Genomic DNA, 18,712 nt, shown 5'->3' on the forward strand with positions numbered 1-18,712 from the left:
TTGTTCACAGATTGGCAGGGATGGTGGAGTATCTGGAACTGTAGCAAAATGCTAGATTACCATTCATTCATTAGGGCATACAATTTTTTTTTAATTATTTTTTTCAAAAGTAGGAATTGAAAAAATCCCCAAATGGTAGCACATCCAAAATTTCTAATAAATGAAATAGGCCAACTCACATTTCCACTTTTGTATTCATTTGTATGATTTGTATGTAACTTACGCGTTTCGGCTACGAGCCTTCGTCAGAGCATTGTGTGTGCAGTTAAAAAAGTCAATGTGAATTCTTTGTCCATTTATTTCATTCTACTTTTGATATGTACGATATACTGGATTTTGGGTCTAGCATTCCACTGAGAGAACCCATTGCTGATGGCGCGCGACCTCTTTATCTTAGAAACATTTTTCTTTAAGAAAGAAATAAAGGCAGAAAGAAAAAGTGATTTAATCAGCTTGGAGAAAAATGTTGCAGTGTTTGACTCCAATAATTAACACACAGATCGAGTACTTTGACACGAGAAGAACCTCACGATCCTACAGACCAAAAGCACAGTGGAGTGACGTCCATAGCAGGCCAGCTAGCAGCGGCAACAACACCCAGCTGTCTAGAATTGTCTTTCCAGCGCTGTTATTCATTTCTGTGATCTTGTCCGTTAGCAGCACCCTCTGCTGAGGAGAGCTCAAATGACAGCGCTTCATGTTCCCAGCCGCGTCCCAAACCAGGATCTGTGCCTGAGGAGAGCAGCAGCTGGACGTGTACCTCACCCACAGGGGCTGAGGTGATCCTTTCATCCATGCAGACACGTCGAGAGGGTCATCTCCTTTCTCTAACCTGGCCGTATGGTGGTGGTTCTCTTGAGCTGTCCTCTCCACCTGTGTGTGGTTTTGGCCCAAAGAGCTGGGCTCAGCCTCTTCCTCCACGTTGTCCTGTGGAAGAGTGGGGCTTTGGAACAGGGCGAGAACACCCTCGCCCTGACGCAGCTGGAGGAAGGCCAGGCCAGAGCGCCCCCTGTCTGCCACGGCTAGCGAGACGCTCCAGCTGGAGACGGAGCATTGCTGGGGTGTAGTCGGACAGGACGACTCCACTCGCGTCGTGGAGCATGATGGAGGGGACATGTCTGGATCCTGTGGCAGGACAATGAAACAATAAGCAAAGCACAGAGAAAATGCTTCAAACATTCTCACACATTTTCCAATAATAGCTCAAATGGGCAGATCGACCTACAAGCTCAGAGTATGTTGGTCGCGCTCATTTTGTGTCACCGTCATACGATGAAGTATGAAATGGCGTTAATGCAACGATATTTGTAAGTAACTTTAGCTTTGATAGAAAACCCATCCCTTCATAAAGTGCTTCACATCCCACTCTTATATTGGATCCCGTGTTGCTCAGTATTAGGTCCCATTTACAGTTTTACACTGGCAGGCTTGGCAGCCAAATCCAGCCTGAATCAGATCTGTGCCACATTCAGATTGGAATCTGATTTGTTTAAATAAGTCTAAACACAAACAAGTCACATGGAATCCGATTTTTACAAATATGACTTGAGCCACATTCAGAGGTGGTCGGATTTGAATCTGAATCAAATCTGATTTCAGGAGATCCGTCTCAGTCTGAACGCAGTAACCTGATCTAAATTGGATTCCATTTGACTTGTTTGTGTTTAGACTCGGATTCCAATCTGCATGTGGCACAGATGTGATTCAAGCTGGGTTTGGCTGCCATTCTGTGAACACACAGATCTGTGACACATCCGATCTGGTCACTTGCAAATGCAGTGTGAACGGTCGGGCCAAAATATCAGATTTGAGAAATAAATCGGATTTGAATCGGATTTGACTGGATGTGACTGCAGTCTAAACGGAGCCTTTCTTAGAGCATGGGCAAAATGCCTAAAGGGGCAAAATGGAAGTGTGTGTGTCAAATGAGTGCCTCACCGGAGGAACCACGGTCAGGTAGGCCACGGCGTAGTTTGAATCCTGGGAGCCCTGGGCACGTACGGTCAGTGTCAAGGTGACGGTCTGTCCTGCCTCAGCTGTGGCAGGTGTGTGGAGGTTCACCTGATCACGAATAGACCCTCTGTCTGCAACAGGGAAGCTGCAGGCCAGGGAATGGAAAAATACAATTATGCTATGTTAAAAAAAATAAGTAGTGTTGCTTTTAAAATTCTAATTTCTGTATTGTTCAGCATTGTTTGAGTTTCTGTGTTTTTGAGGGGCGCTATAGCCCCTCATATGTCCAGCTTTGAGGGTTTGTGTAAACACAAACATTGTTTTGCTTTACCGTTTCCTATGACTAGTTTTGAGTGACATTGATGACAAAAGTGAGGACTCAAATTGTGATTGGCCAGAATGAGATGATGTATGATAAGAGCACCCCTCACTTCACGCGGGTGTGATTGTTTTTCCTTTCGTATCGTAAATTGTAACTGGTGTCACTGTTGTGTTCAAATATTGTTGTTATGAAACAAATCATTTCAACCTGTCATTCGGATGCCGTTGTGATTTCACTTGATTTGATTGCCAGGTAGTATTCATGACCGTAATGTGAGAAAAGCATGAGGAAATAATGGCACAAACGAGTGAAGTGACCCTGCGGTTCATCAGGGGGAGTCAAATTGAATTGATGTCTAAAGGCTGCACCTGTGGGCCTGGGCCATGGCTCAGCGGTCCAGGCACCTTGGCTGGTAATCCAGTCTGGCAGTGTGCCGCGGGTTCGACTCCTGATCCCGACGGCCTTTACTGCAGGTCTTCCCCCCCATCTCTCTCCCCATTTCCTGTCAGCCTACTGTCTGTCCCTCCATAAAATATATAAAATAAAAGGCTGCACCTGTGCGGTCCTCTCTGATGAAGATACCCGCGGTCATCGCCAGCGCTTAGATCAAAGAGGCGGGCTGGACCGTGGTTCTGGACATCAAAACGTACCACGGTGCTGTGACCAGGCACCAGACGTGGGAACGAGAGCACCTACAACAGAGAGAGCACAAGATACCCACTTTAAAACTCTAACATTATGTCACCAGGCTCTCCACAGTACTGGAAAGCCTGTTCATAATTAACCAGTGTGATCCGATCTAGTAGCCTGGTTAACCACTTGGTCAGAATTTGGTCAGAATTTATTGAAAGGATAGCCCCTTGAGATGCAGCATCTCATTTTAGAGTGGGTCCCGTATACAGGGAAAAACATTTACATACAGTACAGTGCAGTTACACAGATAGACAGTGCACAATAGACAATACAGACATGTACAGATACAGTTAGCTTGCTCATCCTCTCCCACCCACTCCCCCATTCCCCAACTCTTTTTGGACAGGCATATTGAGACTAGTACAGTACAGTGATTTGGAACAGGGGTCAGAAGTAAACAGCAGTACGGGCAGTGTTAGTAGCATGAACAGGTTGAACAGGTTGTTTTGAGGTGTGAATACAGAGAAGTCCTGAAGCGGCCGGGAGAGGTCACAGATCTGAGAGAAAGGGGAAGGTTGTTCCAGTCAAATGGGGCTTTGTAATGGAATGACCTGCGTCCGGATACAGCGAATATTCTTCGTGTGTCCACTTTCTCCAGGTTAGAGCCATCGTTGAATTTAATCAAAAGATCGGAGGTGTTTGCACTACTGCGTGAGTGGCCGAATAGCATGCTGCAGGACTTCCTTTTGTTCAGTAAAAGCATATTGTTTTGAAGCCATTTTTGGACCAGATTGAAATCGGACTGTAGGAGGTGTTGGATTTGGTGGGTGTTTTTGTCAGAAACGTAGATAACAGTGTCATCGGCATAGAGTTGGACTTGACAGTGGGAACAGATATCAGGTAGGTAATTTATAAATATAGAGAAGAGGAGTGGTCCCAGTATAGACCCCTGTGGATCGCCTTTTTCCACAAGTGAAAACCCATGACCCTGTGGTCCAAAGGCGCAAGCTCTATCGACTGAGCTACCCGGACACAAAGACTTTATACTAAGGAGATCATTATTCGTGTTTTGTCTTTCCTCACCTGTATGTGAACGTGGGTGGGCTGTACCATCTCGGTGGACGCCCTCTCCAGCGTGTTTCCTCTCCCGTCTCGGCCGGTCAGGCGGACGCAGAAGGGAACTCTGGGAACCGAGTCCATCCGGCCGACCAGCTCCTCCTGTACGGAGGAGGAGGAGGAGGAGGAGGAGGAGTTGAGCTGCACCTGCTGGAGGCTCTCCCCATTGGCTGCCAACAGCGTCACATGACTGAAAGAGACCTCCTCTTCGGGAGCTAGGCCTGTGATTGCCACTACCAGGAAGGTAGGAACACCTGTGAAAGTAAAGGAGGGGGTTAATTGGAGTAATATTCCTATAAAATATATCTGGAAGAATTGTTATTTTGATCAACGTTTGCCTGTTATCTCTCCTATTGTACCACAACATCAAGTTTTGGGTCCGAGAGGCTCAATCGCATCAAATGGTGGCTCAAATGCCAAATAATTATACATGGACCTTGATGAAAACCACTGTTATAATACTGTACATCGCTGAGATTGAGATGTAATCAAATTGAGGTCACCTCACCTGCTATTGGATTGCCCTCCATTCTGGACAGACCTGGGTGTGTGTCATTGGCTACAGTGGCAAAATAATACAGGAAGTCCACAGTGCTGTCACCTGTGGATACATACAGAGCAGACTATCATTCAGTATACATTTAACTACTTAAATAAGTACTTAACTTTTTTTTTTCTCCTGATCTGATTCTGATCATTTGATTTTGAGCATCTGTCGATAGCAATTTTTACCGATCTGATGTTTATATATTTATAGAACACGTTTATGCCATATCACAATAGTGCCACTAAGATGCCCTGAGGCCGAGAGAGTCGCGTGCACGCATCCGCCTGGGTGATGGCAGACTGCTGGGTGAGCGCTGGCGCTTTGGCATGGGGTGAACATATGGAATGAATTCTGTACTGGCCATATATGGAGTGTGTCTTGAGTGTACAGGGTTTGATGAGGTCAGAACAACACAGGAGCTCCATATATGGAGATCTAAGGCTGGCAGCGGGGGAAGTGTCTTGAGTGTACAGGGTTTGATGAGGGCCCAGGTATAGGGCTGGGCCTTAATTTTTGGCCTGTTGAGAACTCTAGTTTTCGCTGGCTGCCGGGCGCGGCTGCACTAATTAGGGGTGGGCCTGTCTAGACTTTGAATGGACAGGTATCAGTCAAAAGGAAGTCATTGAGGAGGAAGGACAGGTGGGGACTGGGGAAGGATCAACATATGGAATGTCAGAACAGGTCAGCTTATCGAGATCTAAGGGTTTGAGGTCAGATGTAGAGTTGCTGGCCGGCTCCATACATGCAGGTGATGATTCAGTCTTATCCATGTATGGCTAATGGCTATCCAGGGTTTGATGAGGTCAGTGTCGTGATCTTCATATCGAGTGTCACGAGGCGTGATGGACTGACGGCCATATATGGTGGCGTGACGTGTCAGGGGCGTGAGGGACTGACGGCCAAATATGGTGGCGTGACGGAAAGACTGACGGAACAAAACTGACAGGTTTTGCAGGTTTTCATAGTAATACGGTCGCAACAATATCCAAAATCATATATAGCGATGTCCCGATCACGTTTTTTTTTACCTGCCCAGATTTCCGATCACGTGATCGGATCGGGACAACCCTATAGTAATCAATAACTTAACAGTAATCAGTACGTTAATCGGTATGTTAACAGTTAACAGCAATTACATATCTTCACCTATAACGTTGAAGGTGAGGTGCCCGACAGCCCTGGCTTGGAGGATCCATCGCCCCGGCTCTATAGGGGAGAGCAGGCTGATGCGATGCAGACCTTCAAATCTCTCCAACTCTGCCAGAGGACCCATCTTATTCAGGCTTGACTGACTATGGCCTGAGAGAGAGAGATGTGAAAAGTACAAATCTGAGTTAATTCCAAGAATGGAGTATAATTAAATCGTGACTGAAATACTCATGCAAAAGAGCTATTGAGGTGTGTGTGTGTGTGTGTGTGTGTGTGTGTGTGTGTGTGTGTGTGTGTGTGTGTGTGTGTGTGTGTGTGTGTGTGTGTGTGTGTGTGTGTGTGTGTGTGTGTGTGTGTGTGTGTGTGTCTTGAGCTCGCATTTTTCTACAGTTTGTTTGCATGATGTAAACATGCTTTTATAGCTCCTTTCCTGTGCACGTTTGTGTACTGCATGTGTGCTATTCCATCATACACACAAAGTAAAATTAAATCCTCTGGATTAATTGTAAGAGTCACAGACACTGCGCTGATGTGATGTGGCCCCAGCTGTTACCCGCTGGGCTGATGAGGCTGTAGTGCGTCAGGTTTCCGCTGAGGTGCAGGGTGACCGTCTTCACAGCGGCGTCCACTCTGAAGGAGTGAGAGGACGTAGAGTCGGCGTCACTCTCCACATGGAGGAGGGTCACCTGCAAGGGAAAGGGACGGAGGCATCATCTTATCTTAGATCTTATCTCTCAGTGCTTCCCAAACTTTATTAGCCCTGCGTGACCCAGAAGAGAAATTTCTCCCGGGACCCAATCTAGGGAAAATAGCAGATCTATACAAGTTCAACGTGTCGCGAACTTGTAGATAGGTTAATTTCACTATACTTCCTAAACATTTTTCTAATTTATGGAATTTATGGAGAAAAAACATAATTGTTTTTAATTCATGGAAAATTAGCTTTTTAAAAGAAATGTTTTGAAATAGAAATAATGAAAAACAACTGTAGGAAACAAAAAATAAAGGGACCCATAAAAATGTGTCCAACCTGCGCAGAGGTTCACAAACATAATTCATTTCAAGTACCCACTACAATGTGCATGTATTTGGCCACAGGTCGGACCCCCATCTGAAAAGAGGTGTTGTAATTCAAGATGCCTCCCCCCCCTGACTAAGGTATAAAATTGGGTTAAACTGATTCTGCACAGGCCCAGGCGGTGGCGTAACCGTCTGGGCACCCGACTGGTAATCCAGTCGCAGTGTGCCACAGGTTCGACTCCCGAGCCCGACACGGCCTTTACTGCATGTCTTCCCCCATCTCTCTCCCGTTTCCTGTCAGCCTACTGTCTGTCCCTTCAAAAAACCAATAAAAGTCGTAAGCCGCAAAAAAATATGATCAGTGATTCTGCACTGGCTATATGCATACACGCCAGTTTGGAAAGAACTTGGGCTCTACTTCCTTCACAGGTGTTACCGCTGATACTAATGAAGGCTCTGTTCCATTCTGGTCAAACAGAGTCAGGGTGCTGCTATTGTGCATGCTGGTTCACTGGAAACACTCTGCTACCCCAAGTGGGTCTCAAAGACCCCTTTTCCACCGGTTGGTTCCCAATGGGAACCGGTTCAGTTCTTTTTGGTTTTTAGTCCATGAGCCAGAGCTCCAACATTTGTGGACGAACTATAGGCCTACCCTATATTAAATTGTTTATAGGATCAATACAAGTAAATAAATACATTATAACCCTTCCACAGTAGTAGCTTTTTCATATTTTCGATTATTTTGCATATTTTCCTACATAATGCCTCATTTGCATATTTAAAAATGTTAAATGTGTAATACAATAAATCATTGTCTTCGTGTAAGTACTCAATTGTGGAGGTTTCATGGTGATAACAATCTGGTTTTGCCCACTCAATTCATAATTAACGTTTCAATTTTGGAGCTCTGGCTCATGGACTAAAAACCAAAAAGAACTGAACCGGTTCCCATTGTGGAACCAACCGGTGGAAAAGGGGCCACTGTGTCCTTGAGTGGGTTCCAAATGGCCCTGTACGGGTCTGTAACTCTTGAGAGTATATACACATGGAACCAAATGGACCCTTACATTTCTATCTGGTTCCATTTATACACTTTCAAAGAGGGGGGTCCTTGAAATTAAAAATAAAAATTTGAAAACCGCTGTACGCTAAATGGAACAGAGCCTTAATTAGCATCATCTGTAACACCTGTGAAAGAAGTATAGGGAAGCTAGGGCCCGGAAGTAGGAAGAGTTATTCTGTGTGCACACGGAGCCCTTTTTTGCTGCAGTACTATACCTTATCAGGGGCTGTAATGTCACCCACGATGGCAGAGACCCTGTGGATGTCGGCGTTGCTGGTGAACACCGCCAGGCCCCCCGACACAGACGACAGGTCGGAGTAGAGGGAGAAACGGCCAGGGGAGAGGGTCTCCCTCCTCCCCCTCGCTCCCCTCCTCCCTCTGCTGTCCGTCTCGTGACTGGGGTCTTCAGTGATGAGAAACGTCACCTGCGGGACAGTAGATCCAGGTGGAACAGATTTATATTTTTCTTTAACTGATAGTTATTTTTACCGTTATTTACCAGAAAGTCCCATTGACATCAGAAATGTCTTTTAACATGAATGAGTGACCTGGCCAATGGGAGTATAGCCGTATAAAAACACAACACACATCACAGCACATTAAAATACAACACATATATAACACCCATCCATCTTCAACCGCTTATCCGTAGTTGGGTAGCAGGGGGCAAGCATCAGAGAGCTCCAGACTTCCCTCTCCACTGCAACATTAGTAACTTCATTCTGGGGGATCCCAAGGCGTTCCCGGCAGACTAGTTTGGAGATATAAACCCTAGAATGATGCATCCTTGGTCCGCCCAGGGGTCTCTCTCTCTCTCGCTCTCTCTCTCTGTCAATATATAATCTCTAGAAAAGTATCCGGGGGTACCATTCATTTTGACTACAATAAAGTCCTGAACGTTACCTTGCTTTGCCGCTCAAGTGTCAGAGCCTTCACTGCGTCGAACAGGTGGGAATCCTTGGGGGAAGCATCAGTGAAGACGAATATCTCTGACAGAGGTGGGCTGTGAGTGAGGGCAAGCTGAGGGAAGACATCACATTAGTGATATGCAGCTTATATTCAGAGTTTATTTAGTCTTCTGAAAAACCTTAGTCGACTTAGTCTTTAGTCTTATAGTCTTAGTCAACAAAATTAAAACTGATTTAGGGTTGTCCCGATCCGATCATGTAATCAGAAATCGGAGCCGATCACGTCATTTTCAAATGGTCGGAATCAGATCGGGAGCTAAAAAACTTGATCGGGATATCCCTATAGTATCAATATTATATCCATAATTCCATATCATGATATTGGACTGGATATTGTCTGGGATTTTAGATTATTGTGGTATAATGGCATAAGTGTCCTATAAAAATATAAATTTCGGATCGGGATCGGGAAAATCGGCTGATACTCGGCTGACATCCCTACTAGTGTTATAAATGTTTATAATTATGCAAAACAACTATACCAAAACGTATAATATGTAATAAACATTGTTATAAGATGATTAGAAACATTTATAACGATTGTTATAATGCCTTATAAGCACATAATGTGCACATAACACATACAGTGTCTGAGATCTTTAGGCACTGTTTATCACTATGCATTAAGGTTCCTATAAGCAAAGTTAAGCACGGTAGACTATACAGTAAGTATATTAATCATTCTAAATTGTATGCTGGGGTTGAATCGATGTCTGTTTACATGCAGATTAAGTCACTGGCTGACATTGGTTTAGAAAGTCGTTTTGGGGATGTTCCCATCACACTTCCCAAGATCGTCGTGTGTCTTGGCTATACCGTTCACACCTGAAAATAACATTCGGAATCTCACTGTTTTCTAAACGGTTAAAACAATTAAATGTTTGCACTTTTAAGTTAGTATGTTTTGTTCAGCATGCCCACCTGAATGGCAGAGAGACACATCTCTGGCTCATCTCCTCCTCCTAGCGCTGTCAGATTCTCCATGTGCTGCATGAACTGTTCTGGATCATCAGTCTCGTAGACTGGTCCTACGTCTGTAGCATATAGGACACAAACATATAGGGCTGTCACGATTACAAATTAAAGTTGACGATTCATTTTCACCCAAATTATTGCGATTAAAGATTTAATTGTTTTTTTTACTTGCATTGGAGCGTTACAATTTGTATTTGTATTTTAGCCTGGCTTTTTGGCCTGACTTTTGCCACCGGCAGATTCGCGTCTGGCCACTGCGAGGCTATTTCCATTTGCCTTTAAGGCTTCCGTAATCACAAATTGCACAGGGCAGAAAATGTACAAAACAGCAGAAATTGTTGATCTACAAACTTACAACTAACACGTCCCACGTGTTGTATAAGCTTGTACAGTAGATCTGGGTCATGGAAGGGTATACAACCTCGCCACCCTTCAACCTCACCTGGGCCATGGAAGGGTACAACCTCACCTGGGTCATGGAAGGGTACAACCTCACCTGGGTCATGGAAGGGTACAACCTCACCTGGGTCATGGAAGGGTACAACCTCACCTGGGTCATGGAAGGGTACAACCTCACCTGGGTCATGGAAGGGTACAACCTCACCTGGGTCATGGAAGGGTACAACCTCACCTGGGTCATGGAAGGGTACAACCTCACCTGGGTCATGGAAGGGCACAACCTCACCTGGGTCATGGAAGGGTACAACCTCACCTGGGTCATGGAAGGGTACAACCTCACCTGGGTCATGGAAGGGTACAACCTCACCTGGGTCATGGAAGGGTACAACCTCACCTGGGTCATGGAAGGGTACAACCTCACCTGGGTCATGGAAGGGTACAACCTCACCTGGGTCATGGAAGGGCACAACCTCACCTGGGTCATGGAAGGGCACAACCTCACCTGGGTCATGGAAGGGCACAACCTCACCTGGGTCATGGAAGGGCACAACCTCACCTGGGTCATGGAAGGGCACAACCTCACCTGGGTCATGGAAGGGTACAACCTCACCTGGGTCATGGAAGGGTACAACCTCACCTGGGTCATGGAAGGGTACAACCTCACCTGGGTCATGGAAGGGCACAACCTCACCTGGGTCATGGAAGGGCACAACCTCACCTGGGTCATGGAAGGGCACCAGCAGAAAGGTGCCAGACTGCCCGCTACGGCTCTGGATGATGGACAAGGCTCGGCGACGGGCAGCGGTGATCTCTTCAAACATGCTGCCTGTTGTGTCCATGACGATTACTAACGCAGGAGGCTGCTTCACACTGAATAGCCTTTTGAGGAACAGGAAACATAAAATATATAATCTGTAGGACATTTGTAGTTGTAGTCTTGTTGTACGTTAAGAGTGGATACAGACTTCAAGCGGCACTAGGAAACTTGTTTTTAATGGCTAAAATGTAATTTTGTCAAATCTGTATGGTATATATGTTAAATCAATATAACTTGTACAATTTGGGTGGTTGTATCTTGCCTCCCTGCTCTTCTATTGAGACATGCGGATTGTGTCAAGTAGACAGTATAATTCTGACCTGATAGTTAAAGGACCACTTCACCGCTTTTCAACCTATCTTCATATAATAGGTCCTCACTAATAGGTCCTCACTAATTTTAAACAATAGTTTTTTTACAAAAATGTTTAGATTTTCATTATCGTGAGAACGATGGCTTCCATTTTCGCATTGCAACTTTTCAGGACTAGAAAGCCTGCAGTTTCTATTAGCTTGTATTCCCCATCGATGATGTCACTGGAAGACGGTTTCTGATTTGCCCACAGCCCTCCTGTGAGAGACAGAGTAGAAAGAAATTGCGCCATTTTTTCATGATTATTAGTGAGGACCTATTATATGAAGATAGGTTGAAAAGTGGTGAAGTGGTCCTTTAAAGATTCAACGTATCCCGCAGGAAACATGCAGGTTCTAATCCGGGGTAGAAGAGGAAAGTTACATAGTGCAGCTTTAAACAAAGACAATTATAAAAACACACCGTGTGAACCGAGTGGTTTATTGTGATAGTTATACTGTACTCTGTAGCCTACTGTAGGCCTACGGTACAGTTTTATTGTTAGTTTATTTGTATTGCTATAGTTATAGTGGTCAGTGTGAATAGGCAGGCCTGTAGGCTAATTTCAATATTCAAATTTGTAGGAAATCTGAATAATATAATGTGGTTCACTGACATGAATCTCACCTCAAGAAGCTTGTTTGGCTCACGGTGTCTCGGAGGTCCTTTAAGACAGCCAGAGTGGCTGTGCTGGCCAGCTTAGCAGCATCAAAGTGGAGGTAGTGGTGGGGGGAGAAGATGGGGGATGTGCTATCCTTGTTTATGCCTCCCTTGGCACCTTTATGGCGGCTACTATCCAGTATGCCCCCATGGCTGCATTTGCCTGCATGTAAAAAAAAAACTATTGCAGAATACCTGTATAGGCTATCGCTTATGATGATGATTTAAGTTCTGTATTAGGAATAACCCCTTGAGTCCTATCAGTGTTGCAGTGTTTTGGTGACTGATTGATTTGAATTTAGGGTCCGTGGTCAGTCATGCCTATCCCTCAGCCCTATTAAGTTCCCCCAGTTTCTGCCAGGTTAGGGTTATTAGGGTTGTTGGGGTTATGGTTGCTGCTAAGGTGAGAAATTAAATTGTCTACGTCTACTGTATACTTGCACTAACCATGTGGTTTGGAAGGGTATGTGCTGAAGTAGCCAGTGGTGAGCAGTGGAGAGTGTTGCTTTACGCCAGTGACTCTGGGCAGGAGGTTCCCTCTACAGGTGGCACTGAAGCATTCCATACAGGTGGGAGTATCGTCTATAAGAACAACACAAAAGAGGTTTATTGTTATCATGGTTATCCACTCTTGGTTTGGTGAACATTACAGGTTTTTAATCTTAATTTAATAGGGATAATACACATTAATTAACATCACATTACATTGAATCACTATTATTGTAATGTCCAGGGCCGTGCAGAGAGCACTGAGGGGGCAGGTGACCAAAACAAGGAAAGGGGACATTTCTGGGGGTGGTCTTTTTGTGGGGTCTGTCGCTCGTGTCATTTTACTCCAGAAATGTAGTAGGCCTATACATCTTATCTTATGCTAAAGGAGCTAGTGGACCGAATGTTCCACAATAACTTGGCCCATGTCATTTTACAGTTAAATAAGCAATACGTTCTGATTATAAAATATTTACCTTATTTTTGGACGTTATTTTTTTTACAGTCTACACACTACAGATACTTTCTATCATTAAACAAAGCAGTGAAGATCTCTTTATCAGAGGATTTCGGCCAATTTCGGCTCAAACGACCAGAACTTATATTAACATGACTTTTGAATAACATCTACAATGATGATAGACAGTTAAATATGTGTATTGAACATTTTGACAAAACAGATACTGGTCTTCTTAATCTGCCATTTGTAAAAACGAACCTTTAGCTACAGGGAAGGCCGGCTCGTCAGGCTGTAGTAGGTGGAGGTAGATGGAGCGTTGGCCCATCTCCACCCAGTTACTGTGACTGTAGAAGTCCTGATGGAACATGGAACAGGGTGTAAGAAACTAGCCAGGGACGTGCACACATAGACATCAAAGGGGGCACCTGCCCTTTTACCCGTCTGTAAAACAACTGCCCTTTCCAGACCACGAATGCAGCATTTACTATGGTGAAAGAAATGCAAAATGACACTCCTTTCCATGCCATGCCGGATGATTGTGACAATATATTAACAATAACAAATTTAGCTGGGGACCCCTGGGGGTCTAGACAGCCCTGAACCCCACTTTGAGAACCATAAGCGGTAATATAACAAAGTAGGCCTACTTTATAGTTTAGACAATTATGCACACAGGCCACAGTGGATCAAGAGGTAGAGTGCATGTCAGAATGAGACCCGAAAGGTACCCTGTTCAGTGCCCGGTTCCTCCGGGTGTCATGACCTTAGTGTCCTTGGGCAACAAACCTAAACTTTGTGTGAATGGGTGAATGTAATGCACATTGTAAACATGTTGGATATAAAGATGATAGGAACATGTTTACTATAAAATCACAGTTTTGTTTGTACCTGCAGGGAGTGTAGAAGCTGGCCCAAGCTGTGGCGGGCTCTCTGATACTCCTTGGCCCACAGCGAAAGCAGAGTCTGAGCCCAGAATTGCCGCAGCATGGCGATGGCGCTATCTACACGCTCCGAATCAAAGTGGTACACCGGGTCAGACCTGGTGGAGCTCAGGAAGTCCATGGCAGCATTGGACTTCACCACCTCTCCTACGGCTCGCCAGAACCCACGGCCCAATTCCATCTAGAAAAGATTATTCGTTTCTCTTTTACTGTCATCAGAATAGATGTTATATTCCAAGTGCGCTTCAGGGTAGGTACCCTCATAAAAAACATGCAGTAATCCTGCTCTCTATACTGCCTCCCCCTGGCCAGCCGTGGTACCTGATGGAGAGGAAAGGAACTGGTTGGAATGACGTGTTCCTTCCCATGTCCAACTGGGGAAATGCCCCCCCCCCCCCTGTTGGGTGAAATGAAGCGGCTTGGACTCCTCATGCATTGAAGGAAGCATATAAGTCCGTTGCTCTCCTCAGGTTAGCGCCCAGGATTACATTAGACAAATTAGACACTGGGTAAAAAGAAATGGGTTGCAAAAATCGTGGGATAAAATGTAGAAAAAAGAAAAAAACGCTTCACCTGTTCTTTTGCATGGCTGTGCTGGTGTTTATTGACGCTCCTCAGGGTCTCCAGGGTGACATTGACGATGGCCTGCTCTGTGATGTACTGGTGTGTGTGGGAGTCCCACGACAGGGTCAACACCCGCGACCAGAAGTTGGGAAGGAAGCCTGTGCATGTCGGTACGGCTATCAACAGAAGGTAAGCGAGAGCGAACCTGGAGATCCAGTAGTCTCCTTTACCCCGAACTCTCCCTCTCGTCATCGTCATCATCACTTCCTGGGATTAGGGGGGGATGGACGGCATCACACCTGTTGATCGAGTGGTATAATAAATAACCAAGACAGTCTTTCACAATTCAAATGCTGACACGGTATACATGGTTTAATTCAGTGGTATGCTATTTTGAATTTTTTCTGAGAAACCATTTGCTATTAAAGGATTATGCGATGTCCCTTCACATATATCCCTATAAATTAAATCTCACAAAACTCCATAGCATTACACTTGAAAGACACACAAAGTAATTACACAAAGTAGCTACAGTATAATGGTACAATGAAGTGCCTCTCATAGCCTTGTATTGATCTTTTTCTTTCCTTTAATGGGATAGATTTTTCCTTTTTTTTTTTTACAATATTCAAGATGGAACGAATATCAATAATTTTACAGTTTAGCGTGTGCGTGACATTAGTTTGCAACTCGGTAGTATCTAAATAAATGGGTTCATTCACCGGAGTTTCCTTGCTGTGATAATTCGACTCCCATTATTATCAGTAAGGCTATTTGTTGAACTTTAACTGATAATTGATAATTGATTTGATTTCAGTACTATTCAGTTCTATAATTATGTTTTGCACCAATTTGGTCAGTTTGCGCCAATCAGTTGATCTTTTGTCCTTCTTTGCCGCCTCCTCTGGCATGTTTATATCAGCGTCAGACCAGACCCCCTCCTATTGTCCTTTGTCATCTTTGTGCAGATACAGTACAATACTTCTCATGGGCCAGGCCTTTGCAGGGAAAGTGCCTGGAAAAAAACTCTGTGTTCTCTATTCTGCCACTGTCTATTTAAACAAATCAGATTTAATTAATTGACTTGTGACACAGAATTTAGAGCTGATAGCTAAAATGGTAAATGGTGCATTTATATAGCGCCTTTATCCAAGGCGCTTTACAGAGATTGTGCATTACATTCACCCATTCACACACACATTCATACACCGATGGCAGCGGAAACCATGCAAGGCACCAACTAGCACATCGGGAGCAATTAGGGGTTCAGTGTCTTGCTCAAGGACACTTCGACAGTAACTCTGCAGGGGGAGCCCGGGTTCGAACTGGCAACCTTGCGGTTACCATCCAGGCACTCTACCCCTGAGCCACCGCCGCTATTATATAGCTATTGTTTTGGTACATCTTATCTTTTTGTGGTTCAGCGTGTCCTTGTAGAAGCTACAGTACAGTATAACTATGGTCTGAACCCTGTGCTCGTTGGCAGTGGCTCAGGGGTAGGGTGGCTCAGTGGCTCAGGGGTAGGGTGGCTCAGTGGCTCAGGTGTAGGGTGGCTCAGTGGCTCAGGGGTAGGGTGGCTCAGTGGCGAGGAGTTCGATCCCGGGTAATGGCTAATGACTTATATTGCAGAGGCCTTTTCAGGGATTAGAAATGGCCCTTGTGGTTTAGTTAGGATAGTTCCCCAAATGAGTGTGTAGTTTAGTTGTGTAGTCTACATTTTAAAGTTTGCTGTTGCCTGCCTTAATTTGTGTTGAAGGGCCATTCCTTACCACTACCCACAACCCTTTAATATATATTTTTCTTTCTGGAAACATGCATGATGATAGCCTGCTGCACCCTTAACCCATTCTGACCGGGCACCCATTTTGGTGTTGGCATCATGTTATGCTTTAGCTATTGAGAAATAGCAGATCTACAAGCTCATATCGCGCCACCGAGTGGCGCGATACGAGCTTGTAGGTCTGCTATTTTTTGAAAAATCGAAGAACGACTGACATTTTTTTAATCTGATCTCAGGTCAGAATGGGTTCATCAGACCAGTGTGTGTCCAGCGGAAACCTCGTGTGAATCTGATCTCAGGTCAGAATGGGTTCAATCTCTTTGCATCTTGAAAAACAAAACAGATCAGCTTACTAATAAATGAATGAGAACAATGCAATGAAATGAATTTGAGGAATGTCTTCCTGTTAGTCAGACTATACACCAGGAAATGTATTCGAGTTACTGGTTTGGTTGGTATAGATGTTGTGCGAGTATAAAAGCTGGCGTTAGACGCTTCACCTTCTGTAGTTAGATAAGAAGTATTGCTGTGATGTGGGTTGTTACTTGTTTGTGTGTATGTAATAAGTGTATGTGTGAAGAAATATATGTATGTATTAAATATCACAGATTTAGTTATACAAGTATTTGAATAGATCATTGAATGATATTTAGTATTAATGGAAAGGGGATGGGAGCAATAAGCCATGCTTCTTCTCACTCCTTTTTTAATATACTTTTTTATTATTTTGGTACTGCATGTTATTATGATGTTTTTGTTTATATTGTTTCTAAAATTGCTTTATTCAAATAAAAATGTCAATCTAAAAAAATAAATCTATATATTATTGTTATTTCCCTTCTTTATAAAGCTTTATTGTGCATAGCTATTCAATTTAGTAACTTTTCCCCCAGAGTTAGTGTTAAAGTGTCAGCAAGACGCTGAACCCCTAATTGCTCCCGATGTGCAGGTTGGTGCTTTGCATGGTTTCCTCCGCCATCGGTGTGTGAATGTATGGGTGAATGTAATGCTGCTGCACAATCTATGCTTTGGATAAATGCACCATTTACTATTTAACTACCATACTACCGACATGAATGTTATTGTACTTCTCCCCATTATATCATCTACATGAAAGTATATCCATCACCACCTAGAATTTGTCTCCAACTCCTCTTGCCTCATCAATTACTGAATTCAATGACACTACCTACCAATTGCTCATTATCACATTTCTTGAGTTTGTGTGTAGAACTCTTCAATGGGGGCTTCAAAACAAAATTGATCTTTCTAAATAGAAGCATGCACTATTAGGTCAGTAGGACAGTTACTGCTTAAGTATGAATTCATAAAAAACAACAGCAGTTATCATCATAGTAATAAGGCGAGCTAAACTTCAAACCTCATGTGAAGGAGTGCATACATATTTACATCACTATTATTTATGAATACAAAATGATTTAAGACTCATGTGTTAGTAAAGTAGCCATCTAGAATTGCTTTCAAGTAAGAGGAAAAAAAAATGCATACATCTTTTCATATAATTACTTTTCTCACCTTTAGTCTGTCCTGTTTCTTAGGCTTTGACTTTCTCTTTAAAGTTTGCTGTGATGCCAGCGCGTAGATATGTCTGTAGAGGAAAGTCACACAGTAGTGTGACTCTGCACGCACGGGACACTGCAGTAGTCACACTGACATCTTGAAAGAGTCTTATTGAGTCTTCATGTCTGCCTGTCCTTGGTTTTGTGTCTGGCCTTCCACTCGTTATGAGAACATACGAACAAGTACTTAATTATTAATGGATCGAAGAAGCTTCATTTTGAGGTCGGAGGAATGTCTGGATGACAAGACACCTCTTGGGGGTGTGTGAGCAAGGGGGCCATACGTATAAGGCTGAGGACATAGCCCGCCATGCCCCCCCCCGGCCCCCCACCCCCATGGGCTTGCCCCCACCACCGCTGTCGCCTCCCATTATAGCATGGTGCATTGGCTCGCCACAATAAGGCTGCATATATTACCAGCCATCATGGTGTTCAACTGAAGTTATCCCCATACATCAAACCCATGCCAACCCCCCGTTATCCCTCCCACCCTGTTCTCAATCCTTCACTCTCCCTCTTTTCTCACAAAAACAACAAAAAACGTTTAGGCTGGCTTTCACAATGGCAAACATCCCCTCCCTCCCCATCTTTCCCACTAGTTAACCGCCATTCTAAATGTGCAAGTAAAGGGGGGGGGGTTGCTAGCCAACGCTAGGCTTGGCGATTTACTTTAGTGTGTTGGACTTGATTGGGTTAACAGGAGATGGGGTGAAGGTTTTTGTGTGTGTGTTTGAGGGAGTTTTACCATAGTGTTTCAAAACTAGCCTATAGGTCAGTGGTTCTCAAACCTTTTTGTGTCAAGGGCCCCCCAGGGGCGTACGGGGGAGGTTTAATTTCACTGTTATTCTCCAGTTTAATTAGAGAATGTATAAGAATGACTTGAGATCATAGGTTTCACTCTTTCCACTCAGATACCTGGGTTCTA

The 18,712-nt window shown here is 44.2% G+C and overlaps 1 protein-coding gene across 1 annotated transcript; it reads right to left on the reverse strand.

Moving 5' to 3' along the window:
- Positions 1 to 534: 534 nt before the first annotated feature.
- Positions 535 to 14,679, reverse strand: vwa7 (von Willebrand factor A domain containing 7; the record flags this gene model as incomplete). Its single annotated transcript, XM_083772534.1, has 16 exons — positions 535 to 1,125; positions 1,939 to 2,098; positions 2,831 to 2,967; positions 3,992 to 4,278; positions 4,533 to 4,625; positions 5,718 to 5,870; positions 6,274 to 6,406; positions 8,019 to 8,228; positions 8,707 to 8,823; positions 9,693 to 9,805; positions 10,864 to 11,024; positions 11,941 to 12,136; positions 12,421 to 12,555; positions 13,181 to 13,277; positions 13,811 to 14,044; positions 14,437 to 14,679. 16 exons carry the CDS (start codon positions 14,677 to 14,679, stop codon positions 535 to 537), a joined length of 3,060 nt encoding a protein of 1,019 aa, XP_083628660.1.
- Positions 14,680 to 18,712: the final 4,033 nt, after the last annotated feature.

The sequence above is a fragment of the Protomyctophum parallelum genome (genome assembly GCF_964188405.1).
Source record: "Protomyctophum parallelum genome assembly, chromosome: 9".
Classification (NCBI taxonomy): Eukaryota; Metazoa; Chordata; class Actinopteri; order Myctophiformes; family Myctophidae; genus Protomyctophum; species Protomyctophum parallelum.